At 39.1% G+C, this 22,335-nt stretch overlaps 1 protein-coding gene across 3 annotated transcripts in view; it reads left to right on the top strand.

The window, feature by feature from the left end:
* Nucleotides 1-22,335, top strand: part of ARHGEF3 (Rho guanine nucleotide exchange factor 3) — a 245,429-nt gene that overhangs the window by 51,193 nt on the left and 171,901 nt on the right. For all 3 annotated transcript variants that reach the window (XM_067544199.1, XM_067544200.1, XM_067544201.1), the window contains exon 3: nucleotides 15,836-15,902. In XM_067544199.1, the coding sequence (XP_067400300.1) occupies nucleotides 15,836-15,902 (67 nt within the window). The remainder of the gene's footprint in view (nucleotides 1-15,835; nucleotides 15,903-22,335) is intronic.

Raw genomic sequence — 22,335 nt, 5'->3', positions numbered from 1 at the left:
TTTGAAAGAAACATCTAGATGCTAAATATATAGTATGTATATATAAATAAATTGTCATTCAGAAATGATAATTTAACAGATAACACTATTCTTCTGTAATAAGGGTATATAAGAGGCTGATCTTTATTTCCTGACCCGGTCACATGACATAACTATGGTTACAAAAGTTACGGGGCAGGGATCAGTATTCATTAGTTCTGGTGGCTACTCTTAAATGGCCCATAAAAACTATTTTCATCATTCAGTGTTGATTCAGCAGTCTTAAATGAACAAGTACTATTCCTAGAGCTGTGCTGATATCAATCAACAATGCTCACAAGCAGAGATGTTCAGGTATCAAACAATACTGTATATATATTGAAAGTGTTATTAAAACCAGCCCTGTTGTACATTCAGACAGACTTTTGTCATGCAGTTGCTTTGTTTGTATTACTTCAACTTCCATTTAGAATAAGGAAGAAAACAATCCAATGTTTACCACATGGACATAGATTTTTGTTTTAACTTCAATGTATTCTACAGCTTGATTTGTTAGTTGTCATGTCATGAACTCCAGTTAAGGAAGTTTTTTCTGGATGTGGACTGCAAGACAATGGGGCATAAAAAATTCAGTACTTAAAAAAATTCTGTCAAGTCATTTTAAAGATATGTAGTACATCAAGACCCTATGTAGATAACAGGAAGTCCACACATTCTTAACTGTGGGGGGGAACCAGTGTTTTTAAACCCCTTGGGCCAGTGTCTGTTCTCACTTACACCTGCACAACTTCACTGATGTCACACAGTATAAGTGAGGAATGAATTCAGTTCAATATTTACATTTAATTTTACTTCTTGGAACAAACAGACTGCCCAGTGATCCAAGTTTAATGAAAGCTTTGCCAGTCAACACTTCTGATATAAGTGTTATATCACTGGACACTGATATATTAAATTCATGTATATAATAAACACTGTTTTGAACTTTGATTCAGTGTCTTAATTTTTACAAATGAGAAATGTATAGTTCTATTTGGAGCACATGATATGAATGAAAGATTTCAAAACTGAGTTTCTGAAACAAAATCTAACATACTGGTTGCTTATCACAGAAAAGCATTTGTTGTTTGAAGTACTTAGGTACTAGGAATGTCTGTCCAAAGATGTTTCAGCTGTGAGGATTGTGATGCTGTCTGGACTGGGGTGTACATTGATATCAATATTGCAAAATTACAATAATTTATACAAGATGTCATGTACCATTGGAAAGGTTATAATTCGCTAAACATGATGATATTGTTTGTCTATATTGTCTTTATACTGTAAATTATGGATATGTGTGATATATCTGTATCTGAACACTTGTACTCTGCTACTGGGTTATGCCCCCCAGGCAAATGAGTGTCCGGATTGATGACTCATCAGGGGCCATTATCTTTACAGTGAGCCCAGGGAGAGAAGCCAGGTCTGCACCTATGAGTCATCAGGACATGCAGTCCCCCTGACCACAGGCATGTCTCTACAAGTGCCTTTCCCTGCCCATGCTGCTGTGAGCTTGTGTTTTGAAACAAGCCACATGGCAGACCAGAGGCTAGAAAATGCAGCTTCACCATCTCATTTTGTCTTCTTTCCTGCTTCCTATCTCTGGATAAACAAGCCAAGCTCTTTGAGCCTCCTCTCATAAGGCAGGTTTTCCATTCCTAGGCTCATCCTAGAGCTGGGTCAGAAATGGTTTTCCTGTCCTATGAAAATTTTTGAGATTTTGAAAATGTTTCCTTTCCTGAATAGGCTGAATAGGCTGAAATGAAAAAGAAGCTTACAAGAAGTGGAAGCTTGGTCAGATGACTAGGGAGGATTATAAAAATAGTGCTTGAACATGCAGGAAAGAAATCAGGAAGGCCATAGCACAATTGGAGTTGCAGGTAGCAAGGGACGTGAAGGGGAACAAGAAAGGTTTCTACAGGTACGTTATCAACAAGAGGAAGATTAGGGAAAGTGTGGGCCCCTTACAGAATGAAGGAGGCAACCTAGTGACAGAGGATGTGGAGAAAGCTGAGGTACTCAATGCCTTTTTTGCCTCTGCCTCTGTCTTCACAGACAAGGTCAGCTCCCAGACTGCTGCACTGGGCGGCACAATATGGGAAGGAGGTGAACATCCTGCAGTACTGAAGGAACAGATCCAAGACTATTTAGAAAGATTGGACATACACAAGTCCATGGGGCCAGATGCAATGCACCCGAGGCTGCTGAGGGAGTTGGCTGATGTGATTTCAGAACCATTAGCTATTATCTTTGAAAGCTCGTGGCAATTGGGGGAGGTCCCTGATGACTGGAAAAAAGCAAATATAGTGCCCATCTTCAAGAAACGGAGGAAAGAGGAGTTCCAGGGAACTACAGACCGGTCAGCCTCACCTCAATCCCTGGAAAAATCATGGAGCAGGTCCACAAGGAATCCATTTTAAGGCACTTGGAAGAGAGGAAGGTGATCAGGAACAGTCAACACGGATTCACCAAGGGAAAGTCATGCCTGACCAACCTGATTGCTTTCTATGAAAAAGTGACTGGCTTTGTGGATTGGGGAAAGCGGTGGACATGGTGTACCTTGACTTTAGCAAAGCTTTTGATATGGACTCTCATCTTATCAGCAAGTTTTAAAGAAGTATGGGTTGGATGAATGGGGTATAAAATGGATAGAGAACTGGCTAGAGCATAGGGCTCAACGAGTAATGATAAATGGCTCCATGTCTAGCTGTCAGCCTGTCACAAGCGGAGTGCCCCAGGGGTCGGTCCTGGGGCCGGTTTTGTTCAACATCTTCATTAACGATCTGGAGGATGGGGTAGATTGCACCCTCAGCAAGTTTGCAGATGACACTAAGCTGCGGGGAGTGGTAGATAGGATACAGAAGGACCTAAACAAACTGGAGGATTGGGCCAAAAGAAATCTGATGAGGTTCAACAAGGACAAGTGCAGAGTCCTGCACTTCGGACGGAAGAATTCCATGCACAGTTACAGACTGGGGACCGACGAGCTAGGCAGCAGTTCTGCAGAAAAGGACCTGGGGGTAACGTAACAGTGGATAAGAAGCTGGATATGAGTCAGCAGTGTGCCCTGGTTGCCAAGAAGGTTAATAGCATATTGGGCTGCATTAGGAGGAGCATTGCCAGTAGATCACGGGAAGTGATTATTCCCCTCTATTCGACATTGGTGAGGCCGCATTTGGAGTATTGTGTCCAGTTTTGGGCCCCCCACTACAAAAAGGACGTGGAGAAGTTGGAGAGAGTCTAGCGGAGGGCAACAAAAATGATTAGGGGGCTGGAGCACAAGACTTATGAGGAGAGGCGGAGGGAACTAGGCTTGTTTAGTCTGCAGAAGAGAAGAATGAGGGGGATTTGATAGCAGCCTTTAACTACCTGAAAGGGGGTTCCAGGGAGGATGGGGCTAGGCTGTTCTCGGTGGTGGCAGATGACAGAACAAGGAGCAACAGTCTCAAGTTGCAGGGGGAGGTCTAGGTTGGACATTAGGAAAAAGTTTTTCACTAGGAGGGTGGTGAAGCACTGGAATGGGTTACCTAGGGAGGTGGTGGAATCTCCATCTTTGGAGGTTTTTAAGCTGCGGCTTGACAAAGCCCTGGCTGGGATTATTTAGCTGAGGTTAGTCTTGTTTTGAGCAGGGGGTTGGACTAGATGACCTAGTGAGGTCCCTTCCAATTCTATGATTCTATGAAATGTTGAAATCTTGAAAATAAAATAAATTAAGGGTCAGTTGAAACATTTTGTTTAAATTTCACCATTTTAATTTTTGTTTTTACTATAATTAGCTACAAATGAATCAAAAATCCATTTTGAACCAGAAGAACAGAGATTTTTGTTTAGAAAATGTCAAATAATTTCATGTTGACAACTTTGAAACTTCTTTCCCCTAAAACCTTTTCAAATTGAAAAATATGTCAAAATAGAAACTTTTCACTGGAAAGATTTGGTTTCAATGAATCAGCATTTGCCAATGAAAAAACAGTTGAAAAATTCCCAACCCGCTCTAGTGTTTAATACCCTTAGCTTGATTCTATTGTTCATGTACTTAGTTAGGCATGGGTTCAACACCTTACAGCATTGAGCACTTAGTAAGATTCTACATGGCTATTCTTGGACGATAATCTACACTAGTTTCTACAATTCTCTGCGCTTGAGAGTCTGAACACAGAGCTAGATTAGACAGTGAATTATGTGGATATCTTTCACCTTCTTAGGGGATGGTTACCACACATCAGAGTTAAAGGCTATTGGCAAAGCCATAGCCACTTGAAAAATTGTTTTTTTAGTTCCCAGTGCTTGATTGTCTAATTCTAGGAAAGATACAAGTCTAAGTCTTTCTTTGTTTGCAAAGAAGAGGTAGGGCATGCTATTGTTCTAGCTATGTGCAAGAATAATCTTTCTCAGTGAAAAATATTTTGAAAGTAACTGTCTGCTTTTAATTGATTACATTTTATCAAAGCAAATCTCCTTGCCTGACTGACTGGCTTAATGCCATCTCCCTAATGACCAGCTATAAAAAAGTAGCATACAGTACCCTTTAAACTATTGACAAAGATTTCTTTTACGTTACAGTACTTTATCTGGTGTTTACATACAAAACTATCCTGCAGCCCTCAGTAGCCCAAATGGAAGACACAATGCGGGAAAAATAAAGATCCAAAATGAGGGAGCAAAAAAAAAAAAAAGCAGTAGAGGAATTTTTAAATAATATTGGATTACCTTTTTCAAAACAAATACTATTTGTGTAACTTTGATCCCTTGATTTAGCATTTTCCACTGTAAATAATTTATAACAACTGCAGAGAAAAAAACCACAACTTTGTTTGTGAGCATGAGAATTTACATCTAAAATGAGATCTGATGACATGGGTTTTGAAAAAACAAAGAACATCCTTTGGAAACTATCTCCTGGTTTTTTTGGTCATTGTTGTGGTGAGATGGAACTTGAATGATTACTTACAAGATTTAAGAAGCTTCTCTGAAAACCACCAATAGCAAAACTATTTGGTGGGACTGCAATATCTTTCCTACCCGTAGTTTTTTACTGAGGGTTTGTTTCTTTTTGAAACAAAATGGAATAAATTCTCTGTTTTCTTGAACTTGAATACTGTTATGGTTTTTTTCCTGAAGGTTTTTCTCTGATGCTTTCATGACAGGTGGTCATTTAAGCAATGCCACTGGATGTTGTCATGCACACAGGTTGTTGTCCATATATTTGATCATAACATGAACATTAGCAAATTGTTTTATTCATAAAAATGTATCTGCATCACAGACATATAGTGACACAGCAACTGAACAAATTAATATAAATGTTGCTGCCCTGTTTCCTCCCAGCATTTTTTAAACTGTATGGGATTAATTCTAGGCCGTTTTGATATAGCCAAACTACTAATCCTCTCAATCCTTTTCTGTTCCACGGACACACAACAATGGTCTTTGTATTTCAAAAACAAAAGTAAACAAAACTAAATAACCCCCCAATTAACAACATGAATACATTGTTACTGATGAAAAGTTTGGAAATGCAAAAGTGAAGTTTTCAGTAGAAAAATTAATGTAGCCTCTTTTTAAAAACTATTCCTTAGCTAAACACACCCTCAATTTACAACATCAACAGAAGCATTTATATCTACTAATTTAATCTCTGGGATAACGCTTGGGACCAAGGCTTGACCTCTGTATGGCTAGTGAGACTTGTTGTCTTCTGTTGGCTAGCAGCCATAAAGTCTTATTTCAGTTGGGGATAGGAGCTGATATACATTTTTTACAGAGATGCTTTTCCTTGTTTTATAACAACTGTAATTGATCACTAATTTGCAGTAGTTAAAACTTCAGAATGAAAATACGTGAAAACTTTAAATCAGGCCTATATTTCTTTAGCAGCTGAAATGCTATATCAACAGGGGGCTTTGACAGTTTTTACATCAAAACCTAAAACATGTTTTGATCTTCAAAAGTGTTTTCTTCAGAAGACAACATTTTGAAAATACTCTATTTTTACAAGTTCCAGGTAGGTAGCAATGTACAGGACTCTTGTTGTTTCTATTTTTACAAGAAATTAATTAAATGCAAAAATGGAAAAAGATGTTGTGGTTTCTTTGGTAATCTGGCGTCGGGATATTTTACAGTTCTATGCATTGATTCATGATGTAAAAAAGTTATTTTATGAAGTAAGCATGGAAAAACAGTAGGTGTAAGAGTTTTTCACTGTTCAGTGTATCCGGTTTAGTGATTCAGCCTTTCCTTTGCATACATCCAGATTCTCAGAGGCTGTTTTCTTATTTAATTTCTTACTTAATGTTTTTTTGACACTGCAGCTTAAAAATGTTATGTTCAAATTTTGTATGTCAGCATACGCTGCTAAAAATCCCTCACCCCTACTCAATGAATAATTTTGTTCCTTTTTAAGCATTTAGGACCCAATCTTATTATACTGAGTGGACCCTTGTAAGCTGTGGGTGCTCAGCATTTCATATCTGTAGAACAGAGACCTAAATTTTCTGAGCCGTATTCTGCTCTGTTAGACTTGTGTAAACTGTACTGGAAATAAATTGTGTTTTGTAGGTGTTGTCAGAGCAAAATGTGACTGTCCATTGTTTGAGTGCAAAAGAGTTCAGACTTTTACTGAAGATAACAAAAATGCTTTTGTGAATTTCAAAATAAATCATAATGCACACAAGATTGTAATTCCTAAATATAATATGTTTAGTTTTTGTGTTAGGTCATACAAGCATTTAAAAAAAAAAAAAAAAGCGTAGTACAGAAAATTGCACTTAGAGGATATTTTGCTTTAGAAGCGTTTTTTTTTTTTTTTAATTAATACCAAAAGTACTTTGATTTATTATTACTTGTAATGTACAATATTTGGCAGATTCAACTCCTTTTGAATTAGTATGCCTGAAAATACTCTTTCATATTTGTCTTCACTAGGTAATCCCTTTTGAAAAGTTGCTTAAATCACGAATATGAATGTATAGCAATATTTTAAAAATAAATTTGCTCTTATGAAAGTGTGTTGTTTTGCACTTTTTGATGAGTTGCCAGCAATTGACATTCCAGGGGATAGATTTTACATCAATGTTAGCAGTCACTATTCTTATTTAACATTATGTTGTTTAAAATATTCACAGCTGTAGAAACAACCTTTATTTTTGCCAAAGATTAGCTGTTTAAAAATTTTTTTTACTTTCCAAAGGAACTTGACTCTAGATTGTTTGAACTCTAGTTGTATTATCCCCATGGTATCCATGTAGATTAGTTTGTCAGCCCCACTTTCATCTTCAAACACATGTAGCAGCTGTCTCTTTTTAAATAGGTAACAAGAAACACACAGCTAATTTGTGATCTATACATGGAACTAGGGCTGTCAATTGCAGTTAATGCATGCGATTAACACAAAACAAATTAACTAGATGAAGAAAATCATCACAATTAATCACAGGTTTAATTGCATTGTTAATAAAAGAATACCAATTTAAATTTATTATAAATATTTTTGGATGTTTTTCTACATTTTCATATATATTAATTTAAATTAAAACACAGAATACAAAGTATATAAAGTGAGCACTACTATTTTTATTCCAAATATTTGCACTGTAAAAAAGATAAATAAAAGAAATAGTATTTTTCAATTTGCTTCATACAAGTCCACTCAGTCCAACTTCTTATTCAGCCAGTTGATAAGAAAAACAAGTTTGTTTTATGTTTATGGGAGACAATGCTGCCCACTGCTTATTATACAATGTCACCTGGAAGTGAGAACAGGCATTCGTTCACATGACGCTGTTGTAGCCGGCAGTGCAAGGCATTTACATGGTAAACATTCATATTCCCCTTCATGCTTTGATTTGTAGGCTCTGAAGTTTTACATTTGTTTTTGAATGCAATTCTGTTTAAAAAAACAACCCTACGTGTAAATTGCACTTGCATGACAGAGATTGTACTACAGTACTTGTATGAGTTGAATTGAAAAATACAATTTATTTTGTTTTATCTTTTTTACTGTGGAAATATTTATAATAAAAAATAAAGCCAGCACTGTACACTTTGTATTGTGTTGTAATTGAAATCAATATATTTGAAAATGTAGAAAAACATCCAAAATATGTATAATAAATTTAAATTGGTATTCTATTATGGTTTAACAGCATGATTAAAACTGCAATTAATCGCAACTATTTTTAATCTTGCAATTAATTGCAATTTTTTTTAATCGTTTGGCAACCCTACATGGAATGCTATTGCTGTCAGTGCTCGTTCTACAGGTGGAAAGACTGCAAGATCAGGTATAGGTGTCAAATGTGTAATTTAAACAACAACTAAATCCTTCATGTTACCATATCATCATGCTTTAAGACAAGCAGAACATCTTCCCCTGAAGTATCATTTTAAAATTTCTTCCTCCTCTCCCACCTCTCAACATATTAGGCCCCAGAATACAGAAAAAGATGCGCAGGAAAACACTAAGGCTACGTCTTCACTGATGACGGCAAATTCGCTGCCGTCAGATCAATTTCTCTGGGTTGACTGAGCGGTCAGTGAAGACCCACTCAGTCGATCCAGAATTTGATGTATTAAGACCACCTTCTCAAGTGGCATAGAGCTGTGTTGATGGCACAGTGCAGTGAAGATGGCGCGCAGAAGAGAAGCAGAGAAGTCGATGGGAGTTAGGCACGTTTTTTGCGTAACTTGAGTAACTCCAGTTGACTGCTGCCGAATCTCCAAGATAAGTGTAGACAGGGCTTAAGCAACACTTCTCATGAAGTTTATGTTAATCTGAGCTAAGGTGACCAGATGTCCCAATTTTATAGGGACAGTCCCCTGATATTCGGTGCTTTGTCTTATATAGGTGCCTATTAACCTCCACCCCCATCCTGATTTTTCACACTTGCCATCTGGTCACCCTAATCTGAACTCTGTTCTGAAAAATGATGATGTAAAAAGAATTCCCTTTTAATCAGCAGCTATATTCCTTGTTGTCTATTCACAGTACTATCTGCACATTTTAGGGACAAACATACATTTTTACTACTATTAATTTCTGTGGTAGTTATTGGAGAGAGAGCTGGCTTTCTATTCTGACTGGTGCATCAGCAAATATGGATTAAGTTCCAGTGGTCTGAGCATGTTCAGCCCTCATTTATACATCTGTAGTTTGTAATGGTTTAGTGCCCCTTTTATCCTAAGGTCAAGCCTGTGAAAAATTAACCTGCTAGCCTAGTATGTGGGCATTTTCCAATTAATAGCTCTTCTGATGTCCCCCTAAGGAACTCTTTAGTATTCTCTCTGGTGGATCTTACATTTGTCTTTGCTTCATTTTCTGTTTGTTTTCCCCCAAGAGCCTCCTTCAGTTCTATGTAGCCAGGTAAGATTATGTCAAACAGGTGAACTGAGTTGCGTATGACATTATTAATATAAGAAAATTAAAAAAGAGAGTTCCCTCATTCATTATGCAGAGACCTGCAGGAAATGAAGAAGCAAAATCTGCCTGGGCCACTACCGCAGGGTGGTGGGGCTTAGGGAAAATTAAACATGCGTATTCTGTTTGTTTTTTTTGAAAATCCTTTTTCCTTATGCTTTGTTCCTACTGTTAAGATAAAACATGTTGTTTTGAGAGAGCTGTTCTGGATTATGATATTCATCACTGGTCAGAAGTTCCAGAAGGGAAGACTTGTAGGCACTGACCCCAATTGGGCTTGCTGAATAATTATAGGTCATGCACAGGGTGCGGTAGCCAGGGGACTACATTTAAAAGTGGGAGAATTGTGGGGTTCCACTCCAGAAATGGTAAGGGTCCAAGGCCTATTATCTAAGGATATGCACTTGGGGAGATCAAGGAAGGAGGCAAAGGTGCAGCTAGCCCTGTAATTATGACAGAAACTTTCTATTTTTTGAACTTCTGGATGCTTACCTGAACCAAACGAAAACATTTGAGGTTAGTCTGCCACAGTGCGTAAAGAGCTTCCTACAAATCCTAATTATTTTCTTGGTTATTAATACTCTTAAAACTGTGCTCTGTGAGAGGTTGGATTTAAACAGTGGTGTAGTTATTTAAAAAAAAAAAAAAAAAGGGGGGGGGGGGTGGGGGGTGGGCAGGTAAAGTAACCTAAACTAAAATCCATATTCTACAAATGGGAAGTGGGTAAACCCAGTTTACCTGAGTTACCCTCAACTATACTACTGGATTTAAAAAAAAAAATTTTTTTTTAATTCCATTCCCAGCAAATACTTTGCATCTGACAAAGTGGGTTTCTGCCCACGAAAGCTTATGTCCAAATAAATTTCTTAGTCTTTAAGGTGCCACACAACTCTCGCTGTTTTGTATGCTAAGTTTTCTAACCCGGAGAGAATTTCTGTTGTAAGGACCGTTGGGGCAGAATTCTTGTCTGCAGTATCCTTTCCCTTTGGCTCATTCCATAATCTGTTAGATGTTCATACAGTGTCAGTCTCTTCACATATAATGCAAGTAGCTTCTCCTCTCTTATTCTTGCCATATGGGAAACCCTTTCTATAGTATCTATTTCAGCTTCATTCTGTCTCCTTTTAAATCATGTATTTTCCAGTGTGCATGCCTCTTAATTTAGCTCTCCTTTTGGTCTCATGAGTGAATGCCTTAATTTATTCCCTATGCCATATCTTCACACCATTGGTTCTTTTCTTGGTGGTGTTTATCTCGGTAAAGTATTTTAGGGCTACAGTGGGTGTGAAAGGCTCTAAATGATGTTAGATTTATCAAATCGGGACAGGTCCATAGTTACAACCTTAACTGTTACGTCACAAACGATTCTGTCTTAGTGGATAGTGAGATAACTGACAAAAATGTAATCTGCAGTGGTTGATATACTGCAATTTAATATTTTAATGCCATTTTTAATACATACAATGACCATAGTGCTTTCTAAATTAGCTTATGCACCACTGAAAAGAGCCCTATTAAGGGATGATTTAGCCAATAAAGAGTCATGGAAGAAGTGGAGTCATAGGAATGTAAGAGTGGGCATACTGGGTCAAACCAATGGTCCATTTAGCCCAATATTCTGTTTTCTGACAGAAGCTGGTGCCGGATGCTTCAGAGTGAGTGAACAGAACAGGACACTTTATCGAGTGATCTATCTCCTAATCATCTAGTCCCAGCTTCTAGCAGTCAGAGTTTTAAGAGCACTTAGAGCAAGGGATTTCGTCCCTGACCATCTTGGCTAATAGCTATTGATGGACCTATACTGTGGAATATAGAACAGAACATTCTATTTAATTAGATGGATTTAAAACTCTCTTGCACTCCTCAGTACTTTAGACAAACTCCAGCTGAAATTACTAGATGGACAGAGGGGTTGCAGGATCTGAGTGACTCCAAGACACTAAAGGACCAGGCTGAAGGCTGCAAACAGGACTTGGCTCTTGAGAATTGCATTTTTTGACTGAGATGGATTGAAACAATCTGGGATGTGCATTCTGGTTCACTGTAAGTTAGGGATAGGCTAAAGCTGCAAAATTCTAGTTCAACTTTAAATTTTAGACATTTTATAGTTCAGGGGGGTTGGTTTGGCTCATTATAAATAAAAGAACCATCTGTGAAAGCCAAATTTCATCTTGCATTTTGATACCTCTTTTTCCCTCTCTCTCACCTCCCCTAAGTTATGATCCTGGGTTTAATTTGGTCTTCAGTATTATAAATGGAGTTTGGCTAATTTCTGCTTCAGTGAAATTTGGTTTCTATATATACGGCAGTCAGCTTTTTGAAATAATAAGCCACATAATGCTGATTAATCTGGTATTGTATACTATAAATTGAACAGAAAATGGGGAAGTCAGTTCTGTAAAAGTAGAAGGTCAATCCTTGAGGGAGTTGGTTAAGGAAGCTTAATGCTTAAATTAAAGTGATAACTGTAGGCTCAGAGTGTAATTACCTCAACCTGATTTCTGCTGCTTAGAAGAGCACAAATTGGAGGAAAAACAATTTGTAGAGATTTTTTTTACACCCTCAATGTGTACCAGACCATGAAAAATTAGTAATTACTTCGGTGTCAGAGGACCATACCGTATCTTGACGAGTTTCATTACCTTGTTAATTTAGAGATCTTTTTGGTAAGAATGTTTTCTTTCATTGAGCTCTCTGATAACAGCATGATTGTGGAGAAAGAAAGGACCTGGGATTCCATTGTGAATGTATATTAGAGTAATTAATTCTGGCCAAAATAAACTGTGCTGATTTGTAAGCCAGTAAGGGTACAGAAAGTGCGGGTAAAAATCGGCAAAACGTAGATTAAGCATCAATTCTGTTCTGTAGAAACTTTTCTGGCTGTTGTCCATATGGTGTTGGACACTTCCAACTTAGTTGAAAGTTACGGGCTGAAAACAGTTTGACAGTGAAAAATTATTAGTCATCAGAATTGCACTAATGGATGGTCTTCAGTTCAGAGCCTAGTAGATTAATGGCATGTCAAATTTATATCACACGTTGCAGAGTTTCAAGCTATTGTTACAGAGATAATGGAGGGATGGATATAAATTACTTGTTCTTATTGGTACATTTTCATTTTCCCTTGTAATTGTTGTCTTAACTGTGTAATATATAAAAAATGAAGTGCCTTTTTGTTTTCCACATACTGAACTAAATTAAAATAGAGAAAAGGGAAAACTTATGGGATAGTAGCATTAAAATGTTGAAGAAAAGTGAAGAAATATAGCTTAAGGGCGGAATTTTGAAAAGCATCCAAATGATTTAGGCGCACAAGTCTGATTGAAAGGCCATTTGTAGTGTTTCAAAATCCCACACTGAATTCCTACTGTGGGATCAGCTGTGTATGACATTTCCTAGAGAAGAGTGTGGAACACTTTCTAGACAAATAACTAACTTTTAAAAGTAGTAGTTATTGATGATCACATTCCTCTTTCCTTGTGTGATATAATATAGTGGTTGCATCCAGCTGAGGCACTTGAAATGAAAATTTCATCTTAACACCACTCTTGAAAGGATCTGGCATCTGGGCTTTTTAAGTAACATGGCTTTGATTCAATAAATTGTGTATATAGCATTGTGAACTGGGTTTGATTCTATCTGTATACTTGACGTTCTGGAACTCCCTCTGCCTAGCAGAGTTCACAACTGGCAAATTAAATGTCAAACTTTGAAGGAGGAACTGAACAAAAATGGGATTATCGTTATTTATGATTTGTACTACAGTAGCAGGTAGAAGCCCCTACTGAGTTCAGGATTCCATTGTGTGCCATAAATAGTCATGGTAAGAGTCAGTCCCTACTCCAGAGTTCACATTCTAGACAGTATGCAGTGGTGTTATAGCCAGGTCTGTCCCAAGATATTGGAGAGACAAAGAGGGTGAGGTAATATCTTTTATTGGACCGACTTCTGTTGGTGAGAGAGGCAAACTGCTAAGCCACACAGAACTCTTCTTCAGATTTTGGGAAGGTGCTCCCAGGGTTACAGCAAAATGCAAGGTGGAACAGATTGTTTATCATAAGTAGTTAGCAAGTATTGTAAGGGACCATTGAAGGTAGAGTGGCCCATTAATACTTGTACTTCATCTGATAAAAAGAGGACATTAATGAGTGACAGATGGTTGTTATAATAAGCCATAAGCCATCCAGTGTGTCTGTTCAGTCCATGATTTTTAGTGTCTAGCAGAGTAATAAATTTAAGTTTCCAGGCTTGTCTTTTGAAAGTATTGTGCATGTTTCCTTTGAAGAAGAGGACTAATATATAGTGATTGCTAGAGTGAAAAGTATTCACCCACAAGTGACGGTGTTTTTTTACTTTTATCATTTTCCTGTGTGATTTCATTCGAGACTATCATGATTATCTGGTTTCACCCACATATTTGTTATTGGGGCATTTAGTGCACTGGATGAGGTAGACCATATATTGTGATAGGCATGTATAGGACACAGGGATCTTGAAAGATTTATTGTGAGGGGTGTTGATCATTGTAGCCATGGAGATATGTCTACAAGTTTTGTCAGATCACATTGCATTTTGCTGTAACCCTTGGAATATTTTTCACAGACCTGCGTGGCTCGAAGGCTTGTTTCTCTCTACAACAGTAAAAGATATTACCTCATGCACCTTGTGTTTCATATTCTAGACAGCACAGACAAAAGGGTGCAGAAAGGACTATTATCCTACTGTACAGAGGGGAAGTTAATGCATGGAGAGAGTAAGTGATTTGCTGAGTGTCACACAGGAACTCTGTGCCAGAGCCAGGAATTGTTCCTAAATCTTTGTTCCTTAACTACAAGAACAACCTTCCTCTCTTGGACGGATGGCAGTTTTAACATGCAGCCTTCTACTCTGCTGATTTTTAGATCCTTTTTGTTTTCTTATTGCTTGTTTCTCCCCCTCCCCGTCTTGTATAGGAAGGCATGATGGCTTACTAGACCTATTGAAACAGAAATCCTTTTCTCTTGGTCCAGCAGAGCCTGGATTTGTTGAATTTGAGGGCATACAACAAGGTCAGTGTGTTCCATCAGGCTTTTCTACAGGATATGTTCAATAGGGTGAGAGTGAGTTGGGCTGGGGAGATCATCTGGGTGAATAGTGACTAGTGGATTCTGAGGGGGCAAAACTTTCTTTGGCTTGGACTTGAGTTCTTGTTGATATGAATATAACTGGAATTTGTTCATGTATTTTTTTTATAACATGTATAGTGTCTTTAGGTTTGGCGAGAGCTTTAATGAACTGAATAAATAATTAATAGATTCTTTATTTTCCCATATGTTAGTGATTATTTATTTGAATAATATGTTCTTCATGACTGAAGAGCGTTGTCATTCCAAAATAATCGCAAAACAATATTTTTCTCCCAAACCTAACTAGAAATGTAAAAATCAGATAGATATGTTTAAAATCTGGTGGTCCCTTGACCCAGTTACATACAGTAGGTAACATTTGTGATGTGGTTAGAAACCCTATGGTGACTGTGTAGCCGGGTTAAAAGTCAATCACAACATAATTAGGTCATGTCCACCCTACACAAGTTAAAAGTATTTGAAACAGGTGCCCTGTCACTCTCACTGTTGTTTATATTATAAAAGATCTATCTTGGGTGTATTTTTAAAATAATAAATGTAAAAGTTGCCTAGCAGTATTCTTAATGATGTGAGTAACAACCAGGTTCAATCTGCCAAACCATTTGTTGATTTGCTGCACTTCAGCAGGTGACTTAACTTTTGTTTCAATTTCCTCATTGGTAAAATCTCCATAATAACTACCCAACTTTGTAAAGTGATTTGAGATTTACTGATAAAAGACACTACATAAGTGTAAATTTATGGTTGTGATGATTATTTTACAGAGATAACTGTATATGTGTAATAGGAATGTATTAAAGGAGGAGTTTCAGAAGAAGTTGAAAATGTAAATGTTGTCTGGTTTAAATGCATTTTGGATTTGTATGTCAACTGATTGCAAAACTTTGTTAAGATGCCTTTATCCTCTTCCTGGTGTAATTTTAGACATGGTCTGAAGAAGGCACAGCTTGGCTTATTTTTCACTACTGTTGAAGTCACTGGGAGCTATGGGTGGTTAGTGCTGAAAATCAATTCCACATGTCTCAATAGATTTGTAAGATTGCCTCTTTATTTTGGCTTTCAAACCACATGAAAACAGTGTTTACTAACTAAAGAGAAATTTGTCAGGAGTATATCCACTTCAAACAAAGCAGTAGGGTAGCTAAGGTGTCCCTTTAGCACTTGAAGTTTGTGTGGCTATTTTCCTCCCACTCCCTCCCCACCCAATATTGATCTGGAGAGTCTGACAGCTAAGAATGTAAACAGTAAATACGTTCCTTGTTTCATCTTGCAGGCCCAAACGGCAACAACAGAAAAACTTTTCCCTGTTTCCTTCCACGAAAGGCTGGAATTTCAGAGGGGTAAGTTTGGTGGGTTTTTATTCTTCTATGTATGTTCTCCCCATCATACACTTCTGCTAAACTTCACCACAATTCACTTTCCACTTAAAAAATGTAAGGAGTGGGTATTCGATTTATGGTAAAATAATTAGAGAGGAGGTTTCAAGTTTACAAGACATTAAAGGCATCCACAAATAAAACTTTCATTTGTGGAAGTTGCCTAATTTAAAGCAATGTCAGTGATCAGGTGTTTATGGCAACTAGAGCTGAGTGACCTATTCATATTAATGGGATTTTCTTGTAAAATTTGGCTATTTTCATGTGTGAAAACCTTCAGTGAAATTGAAGCAATGGCATTATTTTTAATTGCATTTTTCATTATTTGGGAATTTGTTAAAAAACAAAATCTAAAGCCATCTTTTTATTGATAATTTGCACATGTAAATTTCAGATAAGTACAGTTAGACAACAATAACAAAAACGCATGGTCTAATAGATTATGCAGGACGTTGGGAGCCAAGAGATCTTAAGTTATTTTACTGTTCTGCCAGTGATTGGTCTGAGCAAGTCACTTAACTTCTGAGTCTCAGTTTCTCTTTAGTAAAATGGAGGAAAACAATAAATATTTAAGAAGATAAATACAGTTAATACAATCTCTGCTCTTTTTCCTGAAAACCATTTGATAGTTGTATTAATAGAGTTTATTGATCCTTTTATCTATTCTTTTGTTGAGTTACAAGTAAGATATAACTCAGAGGAGGTCACAACCTTTACCTTTTGACTTTTGATTGGAAAACTAGTGTGGCTTCTTTTTTCTTCAGTCACAGGTGTTCCCAGACAATAGTCCAGCCAAAAAGGATACTGAAAAGTAAACTGAAAGGTTAATACTTGCTAAGGCAGCAGAAAGTGTTTATTAATGTCTGCTGTAGCTCTCTCAGATGTGCAGCAAGTCACTTTCTTCAAAGGATGCCATTTAATTTTTACCTACAAATGCTTTTAAAGTGATTTGATTAAATATTAAAAAAGATATACATTTGTTGCAGTGATGGTGATGATCCTGGATAGGTAGGTGTGTGTGTGTGTGTGTGTGTGTGTGTGTGTGTGTGTGTGTGTGTGTGTAGTAGCTTGATGGAAGGTCAGGTAGAAAGATTTGTGTGTCACATACAGTATTTTATTAATTTAGGCGCTAGTTCAACAAAGTATTTAAGCACATATTTCACCGCTATTCAGCAAAGCACTGAAGCATGTGCATGTGCTTAAATGTTTTGCTAAATAGGGATTGGATACTGGCAGCTTAAGGTGTATATTTTAAATAGTGGATTTTTTAAATTGTTAGTAATGATACCTTTATATAATTAAAACTAAAATAATGTGATAAATTTCTCTCAATTTCCATCATTTTTATTGTCTATTTACATTTGCATTGCATTCAGTTTGGACAATGTAAATAAACTAGTCAGTTTCACTCTTGTTGGTAGCCAATTTTGTGTTTTCATAATTTGGCTGTGACACAACAGGATGCTGGAATATTGGGGTTATAAATGTTGCAGAGGAGTGGTGTTCTCTTAAATAAGCTTCCTTGCAAAACTAAAAATATGGAACCATTTCTACAAAATAAAACCTGTTCTGAAATTTGGGACTATAATAATTTGGGGAATCTGTCTATGTATAGTTTACGAATTCTGGTTGATATGAAATTGTTGAATCATAAAAGCCTCAGTGGATGTGGAGTCAGCCATCTGCTGTCTCAGCTGTTGCAGGTCCCTCCTAGGACAGGTGCTGTCATCCGTCCGTTTCTTTGGGACAATGGGTAGCTGCTGTTTAACATCCTCCTGAGTTACTTTTGGAATGGAAAATGTTGCATCATCATCTATGACTACATCATGCTTTTTCCCAAATACAGAACAGAAATGTTTATTGGCTACTTGGCAATTTTGATGAAAATGATTGTGAAATGATAGATTTAATGATTCCAAGGAAAGGAGGGAGTGAGAGCAGCAGAATAAGGACAACAGACTTCAGAAAAGCTAATAATCTCAAAGAAATGGCAGGTCAAGTCCCATGGGAAGAAATCTAAGGGATAAAAGAGTTCATGAGAGCTGTTAGTTTCTCATGGAGATATTATTAAAGCACAACTGCCAATTATCTTGATGTGAAGGAAAAATAGGAAGGCTAGTAAAACGTGCAAGATGGCTCTATCAGGAGCTTTCAATTACCCAAGAATCAAAAAGGAATCCAACAAAAAATGGAATCTTGGACAGTTTACTAAGGTGGAATTCAGAAGAATAGCACAAGCATGTAGTGACAAAAGGCACTTAGAAAGGCTAAGGCACAAAATGAGTTACGCCTAGCAAGGAACATAAAAGATGATAGGAAGAAGCTCTTTAAATACACTAAGAGCAAGAGAAGGACTAAGATAAGTATAGTATAGATCCTCTCCTTAGTGGGGAAGGATAGCTAATCCTGATGACATCAGGGAGGCTGAGGTGTTTAATGCCTACTTTGCTTTAGTCTTCACTAAAAAGGTTAATGGTGACCAGATACTCAACACAATTAATGTAATAAGCCAGCACGTGGCACCTAAAGTGTGAGCACCCAAGTCCTGGAGGATCAACGGTTTGAAGGGTCGAGATGATAGAGGATTTTGTGGTAGTTGAGAGGAACTTGAGGGCAGATGCCATTGTTGTTGTAGTGTCTGCAGTTGGGGGGACTTGTGACAGACACTAACAGACTGACTTCTCAGAACTTTTAACTTAAACTCGCAGGTATCCTGATGGAAGGTGAAGGCTGAGTAACTGATCAGTAGCATTCCACCAGGCTGGCGTCTCAGCTTTATGTGCAGTGCTGGTGGGGTTAGAGGCCTTGGGTTGATAGTGAAGGTTTTGGGCACATACGGAGGTGAGGGAGGGGACTGTGCTTCTGTTTCACTGTTGTTGAATTCCCTTAAGTTTTCCACCCATCTGCATTTTGGCTCATTGATCTATCCCCATTCTCCTGCTTAATATTATTGTATATACATGAAAATCACTCCGTGTGTAATTGGGTTTTGTATCAAGAGTTTCCAGACCCACAAAAGCAAAGAGGGAAAACGCTTGATCCAGAGAGGAATAAGTAGCATGCTACTGCAGGGCACCTGTGTCCAGCACAGAAGAGTGGAGGTGGATGGGGTGGCACAATATTAACAGCACAAGGGAAAGAATGCAAGCCAAAACAGGGAAAGAACAGGGTAAAGAATATTTTTGTAAGTTAGATGTACTCAAGTCAGCAGGGCCTGATGAAAGTCATCTTAGGGTTCTTTAAGGAACTAGCTGAAGCAATCTTGGATCTGTTAGCAATTATCTTTGAAAACTCCATGGAGGACGGGTGAGGTCTCAGAGGACTGAAGAAAAATAAACATAATACCTATCTTTAAAAAGGGAAACAAAGAGAGCCCAGGGAATTATATACCAGGCATCTTAACTTTGATACCTGGAGAGATACTGGAACAAATTACTAAGCAATCCCTTTGTAGCACTTAGCGGATAATAGGGTTATAAGGAATATCCAGCATGGATTTTTCACAAATAAATTAGTGCTGAACCAACCTAATTTCCTTCTTTGACAAGGGTACTGGCCTAGTGGATGCGGGGAAGCAGTAGATGTGATATATTTTGATTGTAGTAAGTCCCTCATGACATTCTCATAAGCAAACTAGGAAAATATGATCTAGATGAAATTACTATAAAGGGATTGCACAACTGTTTGAAAGACCGTACTCAGAGTAGTTATCAATGGTTCACTGTCAAGCTGGAAGAGTGTATGTAGTGGGATTCCACAGAGGTCAGGCATGGGTCTGATAGTACTCAATATTTTCATTAATGACTTGGATAATGGAATGGAGAATATGTTTATAAAATTTGTGGATGATAACAAGGTGGGAGGAGTTGCAAGGACTTTGGAGGACAGAATTTAGAACTACCTTCACAAATTGGAGAAGTGGTTTGAAATTCAGTGAAGACAAGTGCTAAGTGCTTCACTGAGGAAAGAAAAATCAAATGCATAACTGCAAAATGGGGAACAACTGGCTAGGTGTTAGTACTTCTGAAAAAAATTTGAAGGTGGTAGTGGATCACAAATTGAATGAGTCAACAATGTGATGCGCTTGCAAAAAATGCATATATCATTGTGGGATATATTAACATAAGTGTTGTATATAAGACATGTAAGGTAATTGTCCCACTGTACTCAGCACTGGAGTGGCCTGAGCCAGAATACTGTGTCCAGTTCTGTGCACCACATTTTAAGAAAGATGTGTACAAATTGGAGAGAGTCCAGAGGAGAGCAACAAAAACGATAAAAGGTTTAGAAAATTTGACCTATGAGGAAAGACTAAAAAAATGGGGAATATTTACTCTTGAGGAAAGAAGATAGAGGGGGGGACCTGATAAGTTTTCATTTACATTAAGCCTGTTACAAAGAGGGTGGTGATTGGTCGTTCTTCATGTCCACTGAAGGAAGGATAAGAAGTAATGGGCTTAATCTGCAGTAAGGGAGTTTTTGCTCAGATATTAGGAAAAAAATTTCTAGCTGTAAGTGTAGTTAAGCTCTAGAATAGGTTTCAAAGGGAGGCTGTAGAATCCCCATCACTGAATATTTTAAAGAACAGATTGGACAAACACCTGTAAGGGAGGTCTAAGTTGATTTGGTCCTGCCTCAGTGCAACAGGCTGGACTTGATATCCTCTTGAGGTCTCGTCCAGCCCTACATTTCTATGATTCTACTTCTGCCTTTTCTGTATTATTATTGATGATTTTACCACTCCATCTAGTAATGTACCAATACTATTGTTAGGATTTTTTTCTTTCTAAAATATTTTTTAAAACTCCTTATTGTCCTTAACTCCACTGGCCATTGAGTTCTCCTTGCATCCTTTTGCTTCCTTTTTCAATTTTCTACAATTCCTAACTTTTGATTTATATTCATTACTATCAACTTCTCTTTTCTTCCATTTGTTACATCTATATCTGTGTGTATTTATGTATAATATATATATATATACACACATACTTTTACTACCCCTCTATGACAGGTTGGTTTTTTTTAACCAATGAGCCCTTCTTTCTCGATTTGTGGGTGTTACCGGGCTGTCCTCTCTGGCCTGGCTGCTGGGGCCCTCCCTCAGGTCCAGACTCTGGGAGAGGCCACAGTGCCTTCCAAACAGGGGGAACAGTTAGCTCTCTGAGGGGGCCTAGCCCGGCCCTCCGGCAGGGCGGGCAGCCAAGCAGTCTATCGCCCCGGCCCTCCGGCAGGGCGGGCAGCCAAGCAGTCTATCGCCCCGGCCCTCCGGCAGGGCGGGCAGCCAAGCAGTCTATCGCCCCGGCCCTCCGGCAGGGCGGGCAGCCAAGCAGTCTATCGCCCCGGCCCTCTGGCAGGGCGGGCAGACAGTGGGTCCGCTCTCGGGAGCGGTCGGGAGAAGGAGGCTCTCCCGGGGTGGCTAGGGAAGGGGAAAGGGGAACGCAGGCCCACCCATCTCCACTGCATCCCAGCCCGGGCCCTAGTGGCAAAGGCGTTGCCACTCAGTCAGGGGGGCTCCCGCCGCAACACGCCAACAGGGCTTCCCCCTGTCCCAGCCACTGACAATGACTGTCCCTGGGCCACTTCCTCCCCATACTCCCCGGTACCTGACTCATCCGGGTCACTGGGGCACTCCATCCGGGTAGGCCCACCAGTCCCTCCTCGTCCATGGGCGGCAATGCGGAGAGCTCCTCTTCGAGGGGCAGCTCCTCTAGGTCATTGGGCGTGGGGAATGGCTCAGTTTCCGGCAGCTCCTCCAGGTCCTGTCCCAACTCAGTGGGCTCGGCGGCCGGTAGCTCCTCTAGGTCCTGTCTGGCCTAGGGGGTATCTTCCACCTGGGTTGCTCCGGGGGCTCTGCCCAGTCCCGGGGCTCCGGTGGCTCGGTCCAGTCCTGGGGCTCGGGTACCTCAGCCCAGTCTCTCTGACTGGGTTGCCTCGTCCAGCTCCGTGAAGGCCCAACCCAGTCTCCGGGGCTGGGGGTTGTTGGAGGCTCTGCTCCGGCCTAGGCCTCCGCCAGTGGGGCAGCACATCTGTCTCTGGCAGTGGTCTCTCCCAGACTGAGCTCTGGGACCTGTCCTTTATACTGCCCCTTCCTGTAGGGGCTCTGCCCCGCTGCCGCTGGTTGGGCTGGCTGGGCAGTCCTATTACGGCCCGGTCCCTCGGTTGCCAGTCAGACTTGTCTGCTGGGCCTGGTTTGGTCCACTCAGGCTGCTGGGGCCCTCCCTCGCGTTCTGCCTCCAGGGGAGGCCACAGCACCTTCCTACAGTGGGATTGTGGCTTTTGGGATATTTTTGAGCATCCAGTAAAGTATTCTTAAACAATTTCCAATTAGCAGTCACATTTTTTCTGTTTAAATTTTCCTCCCTGCTGATTTGGCTCACAATTGTTGTCAGCTCTGTGA

Source organism: Emydura macquarii, unplaced genomic scaffold, assembly GCF_026122565.2.
Source record: "Emydura macquarii macquarii isolate MOO-44397 ecotype Brisbane River unplaced genomic scaffold, CSIRO-AGI_Emac_v2 contig_968, whole genome shotgun sequence".
Lineage (NCBI taxonomy): Eukaryota > Metazoa > Chordata > Testudines > Chelidae > Emydura > Emydura macquarii.
This window is presented reverse-complemented; position numbering and strand designations above follow the sequence as displayed.